We start from the raw sequence: 22,834 nt of genomic DNA, 5'->3' as shown, positions 1-22,834 counted from the left end.
TCAACAGAATTAAATGTTATTCATGAGACTATTATGATATAGTTGTTTGCCTATACATTACGAGGGATTGCAGCAGAATGGCTCGACAAAATTTGTCCAAAGGGTGTATTTTCAGTTTCAGATTTCATCAAGATGTTTTACATAGTTGCGACAATTTTATCAGAACCAAACTGGTGATTGAACCAAAAAACCTTGTGGACTGGGAATCGGTCAAAACTGGACGGTAACATGTAAGAAACTGGAAAAAGAATCGATTTACCAAAAACACATAAAATATTCATATTTTAAACTAAAACATATATATTCATGTGCATCCATGTGAATCCAAACCATTTATACACAAATATGCAAAAGTTTTTACATAGCATGTAAGGGTGCACATAACCAAAATAGCACCGAGTGCAACCGAAAATACATCAACAAATAGGCCCTAGATGGCCTCTAGCATCCAAAAAAATCATGCTACAACAAACACCTACATATCATCAAAATCATTTCATATATTGGGGTCTTTGTCATCAACATAACCATTTAGGCATTAAAATAAGATAGAAAAACATAGCGTGTCATGTCAAGATTTTGTTTGAGAGATAGGTACATTTTTTAGTAGAGTCATGATAGAGGAGTTCGACAACCAATGCCACTAACATCAAAATACATAGAGAGCTTGGTGCTCTTTATTAAACACTAGTTCCATACCCGCGTACATGACAAAATCCAATGGAAACACTGCAATCCCCCCAATCCTGAAATCCTGAAAAATTGTGAAGTTTGCTGGATTTTGAGTGAAATCTAAAATTCTACTTTCTCCATATGAAATCCAATGAAGTTGGAACCATTCTCAAACATCTTGAGACATTTCATGGTAATGTTAAAAATTTAAGTAAAATGATGAAAATGAAAGATAAAGGAGAATGTCAACATTCTCCTTTATCTTTCATTTTCATCCTTTTACTTTAAGAAATTAACATTACCGTGAGTTGCATAGAAAAATTAAGGCCATAGGCTTGATTAATAGGCCGAGGGCCATATGCTTCAATGTTAGGCTAGCCTAGGGGAGAATTAGAAGTGGGCCATGTTACCCACCATTTTCTAAGTAATATACCTAGCACAAAAAAAAATCTCCAAGATGGTCCTCAACCGGCAGCCAACAGCCCCTTGCAGTCACCGGCTAGTTCATTGTGCCATTTTCCCCGCCACCTGAGCTAGCCATGTGGTCCCTTGCCTTCTGCCATGACTGTATGTTTGAAGGTGGGCCTCCCGAATCTTCAGGTATGCCTTGTCATTTGGAAATTAAGTATTGAAGTATGCTTATCATGGACACTTATGGGCATGGATTAATGGGGGGATTCGGCGGAAAGAATGGGTTGGGTCTGTGCTTCTATCCCTAGACCCCTCTTAAGAATTAACCTTGGATTCTAGTCACGTGGGATCTCTTTTACTGACCATTTGGTTCCAGGGATGCTATTTCATGGGAAACCCCGATATTGGTTGTGTGGTCCCACTCCCTTATTTGCTTGTATTACCCTCTTTCCATTCATTATTACCCTATCCATCATTTCTCCCACTTGGGTCCACATTCCTCCATTAGATCCACATAGGGTTAGCCTGCCCCTTCCCCTTGCCCACACTTTGGGTCATGGCCTGGAATGGAGCCCAAAGGTTGATGCAGCTGGAAAGAAAGATAAAAGCATATATGGCCACATTCAACAGGAAATTGTACCACAAAATGCAAAAGATGGTCGGGACAAATACATTTAGCACGTGGGAAAAAGCCAATACATGAGCTCTACCCCATCATCATGGCCATCACCCTGGTTCCGACAAGTTCTATGAACCTCCTTCATCATATAGGAACCCATGGTTGTCCCAACCCCTGGTGGGCAATTAACCGCCCCACCTTAAAAGGGGATATTCAATGTTATAGTCTATACATCATGCTCTTACCGCTTGGGCCCGAGTAGTTAATCAAAGAAAATCATAAAAAGGCAAAAAACATATAAAGAAGGGTGGAAAAATCAAGGTCGGGGCACCTCATGTACCACGATTGTTCCCTCCTACACATTATAAACCCAAGTGTGGGCTTCCCTCTTATTAGCTACCCTTGTACCCGAGCATGTGACCCAAGGTTGCCCCTTCTCATTCCTTACTTCATTCACCTATCTGTCACATGCCACCACCTCTTGAAGAATGTACCTTGACTATATTATCCCCCTTACAAGTAGAAACTGGTGCAGGGTAAGACCCGCACATACCCACAGTATGCATTCACGATGCATCCACAACTGTCCCAGGTATTTAACTCTGCATGGAGTCAAATCTTCAGACTATAAATGGTCAAGGCCCTTTATAAGTTCCTTTATTAACGGAACTTCAATCACCCCACCTGAAACCTCCTATCGGCGCTCTTCCACTTTATATCTCATTACAAAGGGAAATACACCCAAAACATATTTTCCGCCCTTGGTTACAGCCTTTCATCATAGACCCCGAGGCTAACGTCATTGCAATCGACCATCGCATGTCCAACAGGTCATACACATGTACCATCACCCCTCCTCCGACTCCGATATGACTATCGGATCGTTTAAGCCTTAAAAGGCTCGCAACACTTTATCGCAATTACAAAGGATACATAGGAAATACATGGAGGACTCCGCTCCGAACCACATACATCGGACCTCAAATTCTTTAGGACCGCATCTATAAAACGTAGGGTCCGTCTCTTTAAGCATTATTCTTCAAACCTCTGATCCACCTGAGCTCCGATCGCCCGACATGCGATAATTCCAATCGCCGATCACCGATTATCGTTGTCAGCGATATCGCCACATCGCAATCACTCTATTCAAAGACCATAATTGGGAAGATTTCGACCTAATGGTTTCCGCCGATGCGATTAAATCATAGTCGTTGATCTATGAGATCTAACAGCTGCTAAGAATCACTTTACACTTCTCCATTTATTCCTTTTACTTGGAATTTCTTCGCGTTTTCTTCAACTTCTCTCTGTGCTTGAGTTTTTTTCAAGAGCTCCCGTACTTGCTGTTTCTGCTGCGTGACTCCTCTTCACTTCTCCACTCTTCTCTTTGCTTATGTTTTCGCTATCTTCTCAACGTTTCTCTATGGGTTTGAGTTGTTTCCTCGGGGTTTCATTCTTCCACGTCTGTTGCTCAACTTCTCTGAGCTTAACTCCTCAGCAAACCTTCACTTCACTACTTCTTCAGAGCTTCCCTCTGTTCCTTCAGCTGGATTCAAAGATCCCTTATGATTCTTCTGAATCATTCTCCTCTCTGCGTTCCACTTGGGTTCTGTCTCGCCCAATTTCACTTCGTTGTTCTGCTCGAACAGTCCTCAATGTCTCCTCTGCATGTTCCACAAAACTCTCTCCGTAACCCTCTGTCACAGAGCCTACGAGTTCACATACAAATCAACACTTAAACACGCATTCAACTCTTTTGAGACATTCAAAAATAACTCTGTATATATATTAATGTAAAACACAGATTACATTTGAGACTCCTTGGTCTCGCTCACACACAGAGGCCTGATTTCTACTATTCGTGGCCTCCTCCTTTCTGCCCGTAGGCTTACATATATTTATATGGAAAGATTGGATCGGATCATTGAAGGGTCCGATCAATTCTCTAACAAAAGCCTAAAGCTCGCTACATGCATGCATATGTGGCAAATAAGTCTCCTTGAGACTTTATCCATTCCATCTTTTCCTCTGTTTTAAAACAGAAAAGTCTTCTTATTAGCTTCCCATTTAATGCGTGAAAGCTCTCTCTTGTTCCTAGAATCATGGAACTGTTTAAGAGTTAGATTTGACTTCTACCGCTCATGTTTTCATTTATTTATTTTGAGAGCATTTACATATTCTCCCATTATCTAATTAAATCACTTAAAAGCCTAAATATTACATTGACTTGAAACTTAGGAAACTAATTTCCCTAAAATACATGACCCCCTATGTCTACTATTTACAATGATTTTCCCTTGGGTGAATGCTCCTGCATCAAAAACGACCCAATAGGATTATTGGTTAACCCCATTTGGAGTTTAGGAGACATTGGCACATCTCGAAGCCCATTATGGAAGGGCAGACCATTATGAAGTCTCCACTTGTGGTCCATGATTAGGTAAGCTCATTTGCTCGATTTCTCTAATGACTATTGTACTGGAAGTCTAGGGGACGCATTGGATCTTATGCAGGATTCCAGATGGTTTCCATCTTGGGTTTGGTCTCCCTATATGGGGTTCTAATCCTCCAGAGGGCTACATTAGCGCATGTAGGATGAGCGTTGAGATCCATAGGCCTCCATAACAGCAGATTTCACTCCATGGCTCCCCACAGCCATTCAAAGATTGCTCGTTGTTCACTTATTAGACGAGGAGGATGCACCTGATCCATCATGCTCAATTGGCCCCAGATCTACACCATACACTTGGAAGATGATCCAGGACTTGTACGATGATGTGGTGTTGAAGTTTCTAAGTCTACCAATTAGAAACCCTCCATGCACTTTACTGATTTATTCCTACCTACTTGTTTTGTTACTAACAAGTTATTTACAATGTAAATACTGAAAATAAACACTAGTGCATGCTCAACATATTACAGATCATCAACTGAAGGAAACAAAAACAATCACACCAAATGACACCGTTATTTTTGGACCAATGTCCCCGGAAAAACCCAATGCGGGAAAACCGGTGCAGCTATCTGAGGTTTTATTATTAAGCAATTTCAGAGTACAATCTGGGTGCCAAATCCAGCTTACCCAACAGAGAATTTCTTGGCAGTAGTACCTCTCAGTCTGAGACAAATGTCCCGGCTGAAACCCCGGATAAATAAATGAAAACATGAGCGGTAGAAGTCAAATCTAACTCTAAATGGGCATGCCTCACCCTAAATGGGCCTGCGTCAGCCTCAAAAGGCCCTGTGTCAGCCTTCTATCCCTCTGCGTCAGCAACGCTGGCCTCTCTGAAGCACTGCGCAGCTCCTGGCTGCCTCTGCGTGGCCCTGCATGAGCCCTGGCTGCTACTGCGTCACTCTCTCTGGCTCCTGCATTGTGTTAAAGTTTCTAAGTCTACTTAATTAGAAACCCTCCATGCACTTTATCTGAGTTATTCCTACCTGCTTGTTATGTTACTTAACATGTTATTTACAATGTAAATACTGAAAATAAACACTAGTGCATACTCAACATATTACAGATCAAAAACTGAAGGAAACAGAAACAATCACACCATATGACACCATTATTTTCGGACTAATGTCCCCGAGAAAAACCAATGTGGGAAAACCGGTGCAACTATCTAAGGGTGTTCTTACTAAGTAATATCAGAGTATAATCTGGGTGTCGAAACTGGGCTACCCAACAGAGAATTTTCTTGTTAGTAATACCTCTCAGTTTGTGACAAATTTTCCGGCTGAAACCCTGGATAATCCTTCCAGCAACTCCTCAACTACAATCAGCCCTAGAAACCCTAGCGTCTGCCCTTTCTGGATTGCATCAGCTCCTCTCTGCCCAACGCTTGCCCTGCATCACCCTTGATGGGTTTGCGTCAGCCTTAGGAGGCCCTGCGTCAGCCTTTTGGCCTTTTGCGTCAACAACGTTGGCCTCTCTGAGGCTTTATGCAACTCCCAGCTACCTATGCAAGGCCTTGCATGAGCTCTAGCTACTATTGCGTCACTCTCCCCTCCCGACACTATCTCTGCCTCTCTCTCTTTGTACTCAATGCCCCTCAGCTGCATCTCTTGATCACTAATTCTATCTCTCTTAGCAAACCCCGCTCTAGAGAATAGAATGATTGATCACTCTGGTGTACTTTCCAAGTGACCCTCAAGCCTCTTCTTATACTTTTCTCATTGACATATCAACGGCCGAGATTAAGTCCTTAATCAATGGCTAAGATTAGATTTGGCTTGATCCACGTCTTTTGGACCATTCTAGCACAGTTTCATATTAATCCACAATAATATTTTATTTTCCCTAAGTTTAGACTTAGTGACTCTATTAAAAATAATAATTATTTTAATATCTCCTGAACTGTTTAGAATCTGCCTAAACCCTTTCTGGGTATTGGAGATCTCATGTGCCCCAACATCTCCACCAAATTTCGTGGCTAGAGCACATCTGATGCTACCCCAAATCAACACGCTGCTCTCTCGCACTATCTCTGCCTCTCGATCTCTCTGTACTCAATGACCCTCAGCTGCAACTCCGATCATTGATTCTATCTCTCTTAGCAAACCCCACTCTAGAGAATAGAATGAGTGATCATCTGGTGTGCTCTCCAAGTGACCCTCAAGCCCCCTCTTATACTTTTCTCATTGACATATCAACGGTCGAGATTAAGTCCCTAATCAATGGCTAAGATTAGATCTGGTTTGATCCATGTCTTTTGGACCATTCTAACATAGTTTCATATTAATCCACATTAATATTTTATTTTCCCTATGTTTAGACTTAGGGACTCCATTAAAAATATTAATTATTTTAATATCTCTTGAACTGTTTAGAATCTGCCCAAACCCTTTCTGGGTATTGAAGATCTCATGTGCCCCAACCTCTCCACCGCGTGGCTAAAGCACATCCGATGCTACCCCAAATCAACACTCCCTTTTAGCGAGGAGTGTGCTCTAATAATACTCCTCACTGAGTATCACCCTGATCATCTGGCATCGGTCCCTATCCTGATGTTAGGCCTGTTGCCACCATCCTCTGCACTGCTGCATCCTGTACTACTAACTATGGCCTTGCCATTGCCACTGTTGCATTCATATTGCAACTCCCTCTGCATCCGTGCTGTTGTTGGTCCTTTCCCCCAACAATGCAACTCCCTCTACATCAGTGCTGCTGTTGGTCCTTTCCCCAACACTGCATCTGCACTGCAACTCCTCTCATCATGCTGCATCGTGCTGCCCACCAATGCACTACAACTCAATTACCGAGAAGTAAGTAACTGATCTCCCATCTCTGACCTCTCTGTTGGGCAAGAGACCCTCCTAATGCTGAAGCTCCCTCTGCCGCTAAGAAGTGCTCCCTCTCTCACCTATTCGCTACTGCAACAACTCTGCATTTCGCACCGTTGCACATTTCCCTGTGCCATCCTGCACTGGTGCAACACTCCCATGCCTCTCGCACTGCTGCAACTCGCTAGCCTCGCGCTGTCTCGGGACTCCTGCACTGTAGCTCTCTTTGTTGCTCCATCCGCATCCGTCTCTACCCACATCAGCCAATCCTGCTATTCCTCTTCGAGGCTCCCATGGCAAGGTCTAATCCAAGAGGCTGGGTACCTCGAGGATCCTGCTCCACATCGCCTGTAGTCCGCCTAACAACAACTCAATGTCTCCCCACTTCCACTCAAGTGGTGCGTGTGCACTCATGGCACAGTCATCGTCTGTCTCCACTTCCTTCTCTGCACTTGCTGACGCTACCTTAGTCTTGGAAGACTCTCCCTTACTCTTCTTCCTTGGACACTGGGTCGCATAATGACCCAGCTCCCCATAGTGGAAGCACTTGATCTTGGAGAGATCCTTCTTCTTCCGTTTTTCTTGCTTTCCCTCAGATGCTAGGACAACATCTTCCTCCTCTTCCTTTTTGACTCTGATCCCCTTACTGCTGCTTGCCGCCTTTGACTGTTGTCTGATCTCTTCTTGGCAAAGAGTCGCCCACATCTCATCCCAAGGTGGAAGTGTCCCTCTGCCCAGTATACTTTGGACAAATACCTCCCAGTCTTCTGAGACTGCATTCAAGGTTGTCCTCACCATCAATTCCTGATTCAGCGTGGCTTCTATAGCAGTCAACTGATCTCAGATCTCATTCAGTCCTCTGAGGAAGGTGTCAATCGGTTTTCCCTTATTCATCTGATAGGACCTCAACTGATTTTCTAGTAACATTCTTCTTTGCACAGAAGTATGCTGGTACAATTTCTTTAGGGCCTCCCACATCTCATATGTCGTTTCCTTCTCGACAATGTGTGGTACTACATGGTCCTCGACCCCATCAAGAATGATTCTCTTGGCCCTCGCCATTGCCTCCTCGTACTTGTCGTTATCAGTTGGATCAACTAGGATAGCTATCATCTTCAAGGCGAAGTGCTTGACACAATTTCTGTCAAGTATCGATAAGCTTCTGGCCTTCCAGATTGCAAAGTTTGACGCTTCGTCCAGCCCATCCTGGTCTCTTACTCTGTGTAGTGCCATGATGCTCTTCTACTTCCATCCTAGAAGTTCTTGATGTGACTCCCTCTGAATCTCGATTTCCCTCCTGGAAATCCTTCTGCCGATGTCGAGATGCCCCCTACTCTAATCGTTTGTGCAACCACACCACTAATCCAGATTTCTTAGCTAGAAACCCTCGGTAGCAACTCCCTCCTCTTGGCCTTGCCCTGTCAGGTGTTGTTCTGACTATAGTACCTCACCAGCTCCACTCTGCAACATTCCCACAGCTTTCTAACCCTAGCAACCTGAAGATGAGAGCTCCTAGGCTCTACGCAATCATGGCACCAGCAACCTGGCCTCTTCAGTCAACTGCATCAACCCTCCTAGCTTCTGTGTGGTTCTGCTTGAGGCTCCCTTTGCCTCCCTTAGCCTCTGCGCTGCCTTGATGACGCAAGCATTGCGTCACCCTTCCCTTGTTGCTGCTCTGCTAGAAACAACTTCCGTCACTCGAGACAGTTGTTTTCTGCTACTATTGCTTCACTCGGCTAATGTCCTCAGTTCTCCTGTGATCTGCAACCACGCTCTGATACCATGTTGAAATTTCTAAGTCTACCAATTAGAAACCCTCCATGCACTTTACTGATTTATTCCTACCTACTTGTTTTGTTACTAACAAGTTATTTACAATGTAAATGTTGAAAATAAACACTAGTGCATGCTCAACATATTACAGATCATCAACCAAAGGAAACAGAAACAATCACACCAAATGACACTGTTATTTTTGGACCAATGTCCCAGGAAAAACCCAATGCATGAAAACCAGTGCAGCTATCTGAGGGTTTTCTTATTAAGCAATTTCAGAGTACAATTTGGGTGCCAAATCCGGCTTACCCAACAGAGAATTTCCTTGGCAGTAGTACCTCTCAGTCTGAGACAAATGTCCCGGCTGAAACCCGGATAATCCTTTCGGTAGCTCCTCAGCTCCAATCTGCCCCAGAAACCCGAGTGTATGCCTTTCTGGACTATGCCAGCCTCTCTTTGCTCAGCGTTGGCCCTGTGTCACCCTGAATGGGCCTGCGTCAGCCTCAGGAGACCCTACGTGAGCCTTCTGGCCCTCTGCATCAGCAACGCTGACTCTCTGAAGCACTGCGCAGCTCCTGGCTGCCTCTGCGTGGCCCTGCGTGAGCCTTGGCTACTACTGTGTCACTCTCTCTGGCTCCTGTGTTGCTCTCCCGGCACTATCTCTGCCTCTCTGTCTCTCTATACTCAATGCCCCTTAGCTGCAACTCCGATCACTGATTCTATCCCTCTCTAGAGAATATAATGATTGATCATCTGGTGCACTCTCCAAGGGACCCTCAAGCCCCCTCTTATCTTTTTCTCGTTGACATATCAACGACCGAGATTAAGTCCCTAATCAACAGCTAAGATTAGATCTGGCTTGATCCATGTCTTTTGGACCATTCTAACACAGTTTTATATTTAATATTTTAATTTCCCTAAGTTTAGACTTAGGGACTCCATTAAAAATATTAATTATTTTAATATCTCCCGAACTGTTTAGAATCTGTCCAAACCCTTTCTGGGTATTGGAGATCTCATGTGCCCCAACCTCTCCACCAAATTTCGTGACTAGAGCACATCTGATGCTACCCCAAATCAACATGTGGCATCACCTACACCATCATCCTAGCCCTTGCAGGTGATCTACAGGCATCTTTGATCTGTTTGGAGACTCATGAGGATACTTGCGTGCCCCCACATGTCATTTGGAGCACCAAAAGTTATTACAAGGGGCCAACCCCTTGTCCACTACTTTTGAGGGTCTTATTCTTCATTGTGGCACCCATGGACCTCATTAGGCCTCTTAGAGGGCCCTACGACATGCATAGATTATTATTTGACCTCTTGGGAGGCTTTATTTTTCATTTATGAGCTAGTTTGGTAGGCTTGTCACCAAAAGTTGTATTATTAGAACATTATTTTATTTTTGGGGCTTATGTAGACCAAGGAGGCTAATTTGAACTCCTAAGTTGTGTATAAATGCAAGTGAGATGAGTTCATTTCTCATCATCACTTTGGTTTTGGATCTTTTATCTCTCTTGAAATTTTCGCACTTTTTCTAAAGGATGAATTGTAGCTTTATGGATGCATTTTGATGTATGGATATTGGTCTATCTTCTCTTGGAGCTTCTTTATTGTCAAATGTGAATGGTTGGATATACTCTATTACGTGTAAGTACGTGCTTTTGATGTTATTCTTGTTTACTTTTGTCATATATATTGGACTGGTACTTTCATTGTTCTAGGGCTAATTGTTGCATGCATTTATTGCTTAAAATTGTGGAATTTGTCTATATTATAGCATCTCTCAATGTATGGGCCATGTAATAGGAGCAAAATCTCCTAGGGGTAATTCTATCAATGAATTCGACCTTGACAAGCCATTCCTCTTGCACATCGATGTATAAAAATTGCAAGGTTGCTTCTTCTTGAACTAGAAGGCAAACGAAGTGATCTTGAGGCCTCCTTGACTGGGAACCAAGAAATCCTACTCATACTCAACATAGACTCCATTCTCCCAAAGATTAAGGCACTGATCTACCAAGGGTGGTCACTAAAACTCATATTCTCTCACATCCTTCCAGGACTAGCCACATTGGGGTACCTAGGGCATCAATTTCTCGACAAGCTAGCCATCAAAAGAATTCGATCTCCTAGGGTCTCTTGCACTGGCCTTTCCTCTAGCTCTCCTCCAATTTTGAAGACATTCCAACGGTGGAGTTGGGAGAAAAGCTAAGCCCTAGCTCCGAGATCAAAACTTGCCCTGCCATCCCCAAGGCTAGTACCTCATAGGGTCAAAACAACATCTTTGAGTGAAAATACTTTCTTTGATCCTTTCCCCACCTTGTCTAGGGTAAGAATACCATTGGTTGCTACATAGTTTCTTGAAACCCTACACCGGGTCCACTTGGCCTCGTGTGGTCCCGCTCCTTTAAAAGATCATTCTTCAAGAAACATCCAGGATACCAATTCTAACAAGGATTTTAGGGATTGGGGAACTCCTTCACAAGTCTTACCCATAAACCTAACCCTCAAAATCCTCTCTTCCTTTCCCTAGAATACATAGTACCTTGTTTAGAAAGCAAGCAAGCTCCATCCTTCAAAATTTTATGGGAAAGGGTTTGTTTGGGTCACTCATATCCATTAACCTATCATTCGTTGGTGACTCCATACATATCAGGTCTCCTCCCATTGGTGAAAGTCCGTAAATAGAAGGGAGCCTTAGCTGAGGTGACAGTGGGCTAAGTCTCCATTTGTTGCTTTTGGCCTAGCATTTTCCCTTCAGGGATACCCCTTAGGTCCCCTACTAGTTTGAGCAATAATAGGCCAACCCACTGAAAAAATCAAAATATTAAACCAAGGCAATTTTTTTTACGCTGGCCTGCATAGGTACAAATTGCACGAAACCAGTCTTGAACCGGCCAGTTCGGTACCAAACCAGTTCCATTACATAACTGGTCGGTTCGGTACCAGACTGGCCTATTCTGCTTCGGATGCCCCGTTCAGGCCGGTTTTGGGCCAAAAACGGCCGGACCGGCCGGTTCCGGTCCAGTTCTGATAACACTGGGTTGCGAGCAGATGCTTGAAGAGTTCTATAATAGGGACTTTTCATTCAACCTTTTCATGGAAAGAAGAAAAAGATTTGATGATGCTTTGCAAGCATATCAAAGCAAGCCCATGGATACACTTGTCAACAAACTCACGGAAAGGTATGAGGTGGTAAATTCACTGTGTGCTGCTGTAGAGAAGAGGTATTGCAATAAGAATGCACAGATGAACCCCCATCAAGACCCCTTGAGCAGTGATCAGACCATTATTTTGTCCAAGGAGCTGCTGGAACTTGACGTAGCAGAGGAAATCTGGAAGAGGACAGCCTACATTCAAACTTGAATGAGAATATGGGTTCAAATTTGGATTGTGATACAAATGAGGCAGCATGTAAACTGCCCTTGAACATTGCCAACTCCACAACGGATCCCCTGCTTGCCAACGAACAAGTGTGTGCTGATTTATGTATTTCAGATTTGATGGAAGAACCATATGGATGATTCTATGCATTCCAGATTCTGTTCTCAGTTTTTACAATTTATTTTATGTTTACTTTTTTGTGTTTTTTATGAAACAAAATAAGTTTTTTTGGAGGATCTTCCAGAAGTCCATTTTTTATGCGTCCTTCAATGTTTCCAATCCAGAAACAGATCCTTGTCAGACCCAAATCTGGATCTGATCCACAGAAATGCAGATCCTGGATTTGACCCAAGAAGATCTGGTAACTTATATTTTCCTAACCACATAAAGAAAAAATACTAAGAAAAGAGGAAAAGAGGTTATAAGAATAATAGCTACTTGTGACAAAAAATAATTCGTATAGAAAAGACAATTATAAATATAACAAACCCTCTTATAAGGACTGTAAATTATTTTTACATGAGAACAGCATGATTACAGAAGTTGAGAAATAGGATGACATGCTCATAGAGTGAAGAAAGGGAAGAATACCAATACTATACCAATAAGGAAGAATTAGTTTCCCATCTAAGATATGGAAGTGTCTGAAAAAATATTTAAGGCCATTTCTTAGCCACTCTCTGTGACGGTGTTTCATTACCATTACAAGCCCAAGACAATCTCCAAATCCCCCTCCTACCATGTTTCCCTCGCAGCCCCCCTTCTACCTGAAAATGAGAGACATTTTCATTTCTAAGTGTTGTAGGGGCTCTAACACATGTTGAGAAATCAATGCTAGTAGAATTAGGGTTAGATTTCTCTTTCTTGATAATTACTTGTGAATTATGTTGCCTTCTTTTTCTTATTGTTATATTATCTTTCATCAAGCAATTACCAAATTATGTGTGCATGAAGATCACAAAAACACAAGACACAAGATGTAGGCACTCTGCTAGGGCAAAACCCATATCAAGGGGAAAGCCCAATCAAAATCTCTTCCTTCAATAGTTTTCCTTGAGACCCTTCAACCTAGACACAGAGCTCCTCCATAAGAAGCCAGCCTTTCCTTCTTCGATCCAACCTTCGATCTAGCAGCAGCAACACCTCGACTCCAACAACTTCGACTTGGCAGCCTCCAGCATCAACAGGCAGTAGTAGCAGCTTCTACTTTGACAAGCAAACTTTGATCTCCTAAATTAGCCCACACGAGAGAGAGAGAGATCCCAAAACTTCAATTTTTTCCTTCCCTTCCTTCTTGACCAAAATCGCACTCGTTTTAGCCTCCTCCTTGACCTTTGCACTTTTCCCAGCTTCTAGCTTCAAATATCGAACTATGTGTGAGAGAGTGAGTTGCTCCAAATGAATTCGAACTGCCTTTCAATGAGGTCGAATTGCCTTCCTTGAGGCCGACTTGATCTTCTTGAGGCCGACTTGGTGTGGAGGTTATATAATTCATCTTTGACTCAAAAATAATTCTTTTTACATCATTCAAAAGCCCAAGAAGGGTCTCATAAAATATACAATGACTCTAATGACTCTTTATTAATCCTAGGAATCCACAATGGGGACTTTGACTAATAAAATGATGGCCCAAGCATGAGACCCATGCTTTAATAAGTCATTGTAACAATAATAAAGATTCTTTTGACAGATACATTTTATGAAGACCGAACCTAGTTACATTTTTCAACAACACATCCCTATCATCTTACTTAATAGTTTATAATCAATTTAGAGAAAAGCTTCCCAGTAAGTGTAACCTGGACTTTCTCAAACCAATGATTTATAATCATTACAAAAGCAAGAAATCTACTATCCAGTTTGTAATTCATTTTTGAAGTATTTGAGAAGTCAAGTTCCCTTATTAGTTACCTCCTTAGAAACAATCCCAAGTTGTGGCTTGTAGATGACTACTTTAGGAAACTTCAGATCATCAGCAATGTAGTGATGCTCAACACGGTTTCCCCTTAAAATAATACTGAAATTTGGTAGTTTTTTTAGATAAAGAATAGAAGCATAGACCTGCCAAGCAATATTAAAACACACATTAGATCCATTCATTGTTCATTCCCAAATTCATGCAAGTAAGTTTCCTTCATTCCAAAACAGAAACGTTAAAGATAGGTTACTTTCATAGAGCTCTAAGACACTTACACGTAATGAATAACGTAGGCGATATGAAATGCTGGATTGAAGCAATGCTTTTTGTGAAGGCATGGGTTTTTCTATTTTGCCTACTTCTCGAAGGCGTATATCCTGTCAAATAATAGAGATAATGAGATTAAGAGTGGATGAAGAAAAATCAAAATGCATAGTTAATGAAGTGTAATGACATGATCAACATTGACTTCAACAACTTAAGAAGATTCAAAAAGCTATGCATTAAGGCAACCACTGAAATCACATAATAAAGCAATATCACATTTGAAATATGAAAATTCTCTCATGATGAGAATCAGTCATAAAACACTCCCAGAATAATTTAAAGACATGCACATACAACTTCAGTTCAATTAGTATCAATAAAGCATTAATACATTTAGCCAAAGCATTGTTCACAAACAGGGAAGCTAATGTTTATTATCTAAAAATTTTAATAAAATTTATCCAAGTTTTAATGATCATATTAATCCTTAACCACAATTTTTCCTACTCTTGGTGATTTTCTTTATCAGATTATGTCAAACTTTCTCTTTTTTTTTATAGCTTATGTTATGGACATATCCCTCTCAAAAAGAAGAAATATTTAGGAGACAAATATTTCGAAATAGAACAAGCTGACTTAAACAAGATGCAAGCTGCAGTAAAAACCACTGTAAGCCGACGTGCAATGAAAAAGGCAATGCAACGTATATGAATAATGAGCCAATTTGGATTAGGAGGTAAAAGAATTTACCATGCAGGTTTCCCTTCTTAAGTGAGAAATACCCCTAGCAGCTTTCCTTTTGATGAGCACACACAGGTTTACGTGTGACACAAGCAGGTAGATGGAGACCAAGGGAGAGCGTAATTGTAGGAACTGCCGGGTATGCCAAACAGAAGAAGTGAAAATGGAAAAAAATTTCCTGCTCCATTGCACAGTTTACAGCCATATTAGGAAAAGGTCAGTCTTAGAAGGGATTAGCTGATCAGCAGTGTTTGAGGACAGCCATCTAATACAAAACGCATATTATATTATAGCCATCTCATACTAAACACATTATATTATAAGGTATGTAGTAGGTATTTAGGATTTTGCAATGCAACAACCCCTTGTCCTTTAAAATGTTGCATCCTCTAAGCATAAGATGAACCCATGAAATATCTTATTTGAAAGATTGCCTCCATCATAACCCATATGACAATTGTCCTACTGTCCTGTCCCCAATAAATAATTTTCTTAAGGAGAATTCTCATTTTTGGAATTTTGGCGTTTAATAAATATTTTGGCATATAAACTCAGGAAAAGTGGGTTGTGGAGGCACAATTTAATTTTGGGAGAGAAAAGAAGGCTAAACTTAAGAGAAAAGATGAATTAAAGTGGCAATCGGTTGTGAGCACCATTCAAAAAGGGGAAATTGAACCCCCTTAGGAAAAATCGAATCACAAGGAAAGAGATGAGAAGGAGGGTCGAATTAGTGGAGCCCACAAGGAAGAGGGGAGCAACAATTATAAAAAGGAGAGAAGAGCCTCATTTTTGCATCTTTTGGCATTTCATTTCAGAACAAGAGAGTTTTCTTGAGCTGCATAGCCAAGTCAACCAGTGTTGCTTAGCACAAGCAATTTCCAAAAGGGAATTCCATCTCTTCTTTGCTGAACTTCGAGTGTCACCCTAGAGGAGGATTTTTGAGCTGATTTCCTAGTAGTTGAGAGGCCAATTCACAGGATTTTTTCAACTTGTGCAAGTTCCAAGAGGACACAGAAGAGAAATTCATGGAGCTTAGGTGGGCACCAAATTGGTGGATTCCAGGCTGGAGAAATTGCAGAAAATTTTCCTAGTGGAGGACGAGTTTTTCCTTGGAGATTTTCTGGGCTGAGAACACTGCTACTTGAAGGAGCGAACTTTTCTCTCTAGGGCCTGCGCAAGGGTTTTCGGGCCATCATTCAGCGCAGAAGTTTGTGTGAAAATTCTTAAGTCGGAATCCCTACTGCAACAAATTGATGTTACTTCTCCTACTTGATTAAATCATGCAAGTTATTTATTGTATTCTACGGTAAATATCGAAGCAAATACATCTGTAGCCTTCACTTAATTTACATATATGCAAAAACAAAATATTGAGCAAGAAAGAAAAATACAACACATAGGACACAGTTATTTTTGGACAAATAGTACCCAAAAAAGCCCAATGCGGGAAAACTGATGCAGCAGCTCTGCGGGATTATTATCATGCAGGAGAAATTCTTAGTACAATTCTAGGATGCTCAACTAGCAATCCAATATATAGAGAATACTGAACAAAAGACTGGTGAAATGATCTCAACTTTCACTGGAGAATCAGTGACTGATCCTACTGCTCTGGAGGCTTTGCGTCACCCTCTATGTGGCCTTTGCACAGAACTACATCACCCTGGGTAGCTTTTGTGTCACCACTCCTGGGCTTTACGCTGCCTCTCCTCTGGATCCTCTGCTGGCTGAGAAATCGACTTTCTGCCTCCCAGACTCACACCCTGGCTTCTGGCAACTGAACTTTGACTTCCCTCAGCAGCAACTCGACTTCCCCTCAAGGACTGTGTTGCCTCTGCGTAGGCCAGTGTCAGCCTTCCTCTGGACGTCTTTCTATTCTCTCTCTGCTTGGTACTCTCCGAAAATTCCTTCTCCCGATTCTCACTGCCCCTCTGCTACAAGATCTCCTCAATCGATTTTCCTCCTGAGAACTTCTCACTTCAAAAAATCGATTTTCTCAATCTCTCTGTGTGTTTTCCAAATGACCCTCAAGCCCCTTCTTATATCTTCCTATTGGACAACCAACGGCCTAGATTAAACCATAATCAAAGGCTGAAATCGTCTTGACTTGATCCATGGTTTTTTCTAGAAGTTTTAACCCTAATTAGATTAATACCCATTAATATTTTAATTTTCCTAAGTTTAGACTTAGGAACCCCATTAAAATTATTAATTATTTTAATCAAATCACTTCTGGGTGGAATTTCCCAAAACATTTTTTGGGTTCTTTGGAATACCTGTGCCCAAGCCTCCTTGCAAAATTTGAGGCTTAGAGCACATATGATGCTACCCCAAATCAACAGTCCCTCTTAGTGAGGAATGTGCTCTAGCAATACACTGCCTCTCACATACCACCCTGACTTTGAAGCATCGTCTTTGCACTACTGATGTCTGACATATTGTCCACCAACCACTGCGTTGTTGTTGTCACTATACTGCTTCCTTTGACACTACCACTGCCAATGCTACATTTGTACTACATCTCCCTCTCAAAAGTTGCATCTGCTATGCTACTAGCACTGCCACTGTTAACACTGCATCCGTACTGCAACTCAGTTGCCAAGAGAAGCAACTGAAAACACCCAAAACGAGACAAGTATGCAGTAGACACTCCTCGGTGCTAATATCCTCGCTGTTGCTAGTCCCATTCTGCCTCTGAAGCCACTGAGCTGAAGAAGCTCTGCACTGTGCCTCCTCGCATTGCTACCTCACTGCTCTGCGCTGCTCAGTCTATGGCTCTCCTAGCCACTGCATCTGTCGAATCAACACTCCATGGCACCAACTAAAACTCCACCATCCCGCTACTCCTAATCGTGGGCTCCAGTAGCAAGGTGACGATCCAAGAGGTGGGCTCCTCAAGGACCCTGCCCATCTGTAACTCCATCAAAGCAGTTCTATATCATCCCACCTCCCTCCTGGAGGTATCTTGGCTGTCATGGCAAACTCCTCCTCTTGTTCGATCTTTGCAGCTGCAACCTTAGGATCACGCTTCTCATCCTTGTCATTTTTCTTCAAACGACATTGGGATGCATAGAGGCCCATCTTGCCACATCTGAAGAACTTCACCTTGTAGACGTCCTTCTTTCGTCTCTATTGCCCCTGATGTCCCTTCGATGCAAGGGTTGTGGTATCCTCTTCCTCCACTTTGGGCTTTGACTCACTGTTGTTGCTCCCATCAAGCTTGAGCAGGTCTCTCCTCAGCTCTTCTTGTTTCAGAGCTCCCCACATCTCGTCCCAATTTGGCAATGTTTCCTTGCCCAATTTACTCTGGACAAAGATCTGCCAATCATTCGAGACGAAATTTAGAGCTAGTCTCACTAACTCTGAATCCTAAGGTGTATGTCCTACAGCTGACATCTCATCATGGGTCTCCTTCAGTTTCGTGAAGAACGGATCCACACGTTCTCCCTTCTGCATTTGAGAAGATCTCAACTTCTGCTCTAAGTACATCTTTTGCTGCTCGGAAGATCCCTGATACAATGTGGCTAAGGCATCCCACATCTCCGTAGCGGTCCCTTTGCTTGCAATGTGGCACACCACGTGATCCTTGACTCCATCTAGGATCATCCTCTTCACCTTAGCCATCTCAGCCTTGTACTTCTTTAGCGGATCTACATCCGCCAGGACAGCTAAAGCCATCCTAGCCTTCCACATGGCATAGTTGGAAGCCCTGTCCAACCTGTCTTGATCGCTCAGACCACCAGTTGCAACCTCCTCTGAAAAATGTTGAACAACTCCCTCTTTCTCCCAACTGTGTAGCTCCTAGGCTGACTTACGCACTCCTTGCTAAGTTGTTGCTCCTCTACTACTCAGTAATTGAGAAATGTTGTTTTCCTCGGCAAGAAATCACTGAAGAAGTATTCCCTCACTATTCTTTGTTGCTTCTTTCTTCTGACGTCTTTTCAACCCAGCAAAGTTGCCTACTGAAAAATCTGCGTCCACCAACTACTCCTCACATTGAGGCTCAGCGCTGCTCCCTCTACCACGGCAAAATTTGAACTGGATGTTCTTTCTCTCCGTCAACTCACTCGAGAGAGACTACCTCGAATTTTCAACCCTCCGTCTAGAACTGTGCAAACCCTCTGGGGGGTTCGACTTGCTGCCTCCTGCAGCTTTTCGATTTCCCTTTCTGCTCAGCGCTGGGGTTTCTGGTTCTACTCTTCTTGTCTCACCTACACTAGCTCCAATACCATGTGAAAATTCCTAAGCCGGAATCCCTACGGCAACAAACTAATGTTACTTCTCCTACTTGATTAAATCATGCAAATTATTTACTGTATTCTATGATAAATATCAAAGCAAATACATCTACAACCTTCACTTAATTTACATATATGCAGAAACAAAATACTAAGCAAGAAAGAAAAATACAACACATAGGACACGGTTATTTTTGGACAAATAGTCCCCAGAAAAACCCAATGCAGGAAAACCAATGCAACAACTCTGAGGGTTTATTATTATGCAGGAGAAATTCTGAGTACAATTCTAGGATGCTCAACTAGCAATCTGACATAGAGAATACTGAACAAAAGACTGGTGAAATGATCTCACCTTTCACTGGAGAATCAGTGACTGATCCTGCTGCTTTGGAGGCTCTGCATGGCCTCTACGCAAAATTGCATCACCCTGGGCAGCTTCTGCACCACCCCTTCGGGCTTTACGCTGCCTCTCCTCTGGATCCTCTGTTGGCTGAGAAATCGACTTTTTGCCTCCGAGACTCACACCCTGGATTCCGAAAACTGAACTTCGACTTCCCCTCGAGGACTCCGCTGCCTCTGCATCAGCGTTGCGTAGGCCAGCATCAACCTTCCTCTAGACCTCTTTCTATTGAATCTATTCACTCTCTGCCTGGTACTCTCCGAAAATTCCTTCTCCTGGATTCTAATTGCCCCTTTGCTGCAAGATCTCCTCAATTGATTTTCCTCCTGAGAACTTCTCACTTCAAAAAATCAATTTTCTCAATTTCTCTGTGTGTTTTCCGAATGACCCTCAAGCCCCTTATTATATATTCATGTTGGACAACCAACGGCCTAGATTAAACCATAATCAAAGGCTCAAATCGTTTTGACTTGATCCATGGTTTTTTCTTGAAGTTTCACCCCGATTAGATTAATACCCATTAATATTTTAATTTTCCTAAGTTTAGACTTAGGAACCCCATTAAAAATATTAATTATTTTAATAAAATCACTTCTGGGTGGAATTTTCCAAAACACTTTTTGGTTTCTTTGGAATTCCTGTGCCCAATCCTCCCTGCAAAATTTGAGGCTTAGAGCATATCTGATTGTAACCCAAATCAACAGTTTGGAGTGGAGATTTTATGCAGGGGTTGGGCTGAAATTTCACACTTATTTCCAGAGGAATTTTGCAGGGGAATTTCCAACAGCTTTGAGGAAGGAAGTTGCAGCTATTTTGCAGCAGAGATTTTTGGTTGGGTGCATAACACATTAGCTGGGAAATTCACACTATTTTGGGCATTCCGGGTCAATTGGAATTAGCCCAAAAGGTTTATGGGTTTTGTTGGTTGGAGTGTGAGGAGTCTCTCTCTAATTTTTCATAATTTTTGGAGCAGTTTTGAGGGTTAATATTATAGTTTTCCTCCAGCAAAAGTAGCAGCAACAACAAAAAAATTTGGGCAGTGCATTTGGATTGATTGGGCCATTTCAGTGGGAGATTTTACTTAGTTTCTCACCTGGGCATTGCATGCTTGCATTAGCAAGCCTAGGTTCTATCATTTCACTCCATTGTACTCTCTTCCAATTGAACTTCAATAAAATGGCTCAGATTTATGGCTGCTATTCTATGGTTCACTGATTTATATTATGTGTAAATTTGTGCTTGCAGTTGTGAATTTCCTTGCTGTAGCTTAGTGCATGTATTTGATATTCACTAAAATTCCTAATTAGGAACATTACATTGACATATGTTGATGGAGACCTTTATTGCAAAAGTGTTCTAGAGTTGTGCTTCTTTTCCATCTATTAGTTTCATTTCATATGATAGGTTGTGTTTTCGCCCAAAGTGTACACCTAGGCACAACAGTCAAAGTAGGAGCTGTCACCTATTCCCTACTCACTCCATTTAAGCTCTCTCCTAGACAATCTATTGGGGGTAGTCCCTAAAGATAAATGAAAAAATAAAACTTGTTGAAAGAACAAGTTCTAGGAGACTAAGGGCAGGGAAATCACCTCTCTAAACAACCTGATTAAGAATTAGCGAGTAAGATTATTATTATTGAGCAAGGTGAATGTTAAAAGATAGATTCAATTAGATCAGTATGACAATTAATGAGATTAAAAGTGAGAGACCAATGCCTTAATAATGATGCTCAAATACAAATTAAAATACTTGCAGATAGCAATACAATATCAAGTTGTAAGATAGGCAATGTTGCAAGAAGGTGTTAGTACGAGAGATCAAGAGATTAGTAGTAATTAAAGATATGTGCAACAAGAGAGAAGCATGCAAGAGAAATAGAACTTGAAATTGACAAGTGTAACAATATAAAACTTGCAAGTATAAAATGAGCTCACAATTCCAATTACAGACAATCAATTGAAATGCAAGATGAATGCAAGACTAATCTATGTGAGATGCAAAGTCTTGGTTAATTTTAATTATATGCCTAAGCTAATGGTAAAGGCCTTCTCCTCAATTATCGAAGCAAGTCTTTGAACAAGGTTGTTGGTGTTAGTTTATGTAGCATCGGATGTGTTCTAGCCATGAAATTTGGTGGAAAAACTAGAATGCATGAGATCTCCAAAACCCAGAAATCGTTTTTGGCAATTCCACCTAGAGATGACTTAATTAGATTCTTATCCTATGTTTTAACGTTTCTTAAGTCTAAACTTACGAAAATTGGTTAATTAATCAGAATTAATTAAGTCAAGGTGAGAATGGTCTAGAAACTCAAACGAATCGACTTCAAGATGATCCTAGCCCTTGATTAAATTTTAATCTTGGTTGTTGGTGCTCCAACAGAGGATTATAAGAAGTCGATGGGCACTTGGAGAATACACTTCAAGAGTTCAATTTCCTTGGCAGATCAATTTCCAGAGAGCAGCAACAACTGTCGGAGAGCCAGAGATCGAAGAAGAGACAATGAGGGGCAGGGACAGTGAGGCTGGAGCAAGTTTTCCAAATCCAGCGAGTACATTTGCAGAGAGGCCAAGATTTCTCCAAGAGGCTGCACAGAGCCAGCGCAAAGCCTCAAGAAGGCATTTCGATTTGCTGGGAAGGAAGATGTTTTCAGTTCCAGAGGGCAAGGAGACGTTCCAGAGTGTCGAAGAGACGTTTTCCCAACCAGCAACAAGCAAGACAGCTAAATTAGTAGTCAGTTCGAGCAGCAGTTGCAGTAGGTAGCATTAGATTGACGCGGAGCCTGTGCAAGCCCAGTTCGACAACTTAATTTTCAGAGGCAGTCCAATGCCGGAATTGCCCGGAGTGAAGGTAAATTCCATCCAGATATTTTTGCTAGTATTTTCTCTGCAGGATAGCCAGTATTTTCTCTGCAGGATAGTAGGATTTCAGCATCCAAATTATTGTGGTCAGAACTTCTCACTGCTGCATAATACTAAAAACCCTCAGTTGCTACACCGGTTTTCCAAAGTTGGGTTTTTCCGAGGACTTTTGTCCAAAAGTAACGGTGTCATTTTTATTTTGTGTGTGCTAGTAATTTCTTAGTTTCCAACGTTATTTATTTCCGTCGATTTATTTAT

At 41.9% G+C, this 22,834-nt stretch overlaps 1 protein-coding gene across 1 annotated transcript in view; it reads right to left on the bottom strand.

Moving 5' to 3' along the window:
* LOC149225397 (protein MICRORCHIDIA 5-like) overlaps positions 1-14,441 on the bottom strand; it is a 165,056-nt gene extending 150,615 nt beyond the window's left edge. The window contains exons 1-2 of the mRNA XM_089377083.1: positions 14,342-14,441; positions 14,060-14,209 (exon numbers count right to left, since the gene is read on the bottom strand). Of these exons, the coding sequence (XP_089233209.1) occupies positions 14,060-14,209; positions 14,342-14,404 (213 nt within the window). The 5' untranslated portion in view covers positions 14,405-14,441. The remainder of the gene's footprint in view (positions 1-14,059; positions 14,210-14,341) is intronic.
* Positions 14,442-22,834: the final 8,393 nt, after the last annotated feature.

This window comes from Pinus tabuliformis, chromosome J (genome assembly GCF_031772625.1).
Source record: "Pinus tabuliformis cultivar Carrire ecotype Pingquan chromosome J, CPIR1, whole genome shotgun sequence".
In the NCBI taxonomy this organism is placed as follows: Eukaryota; Viridiplantae; Streptophyta; class Pinopsida; order Pinales; family Pinaceae; genus Pinus; species Pinus tabuliformis.
This window is presented reverse-complemented; position numbering and strand designations above follow the sequence as displayed.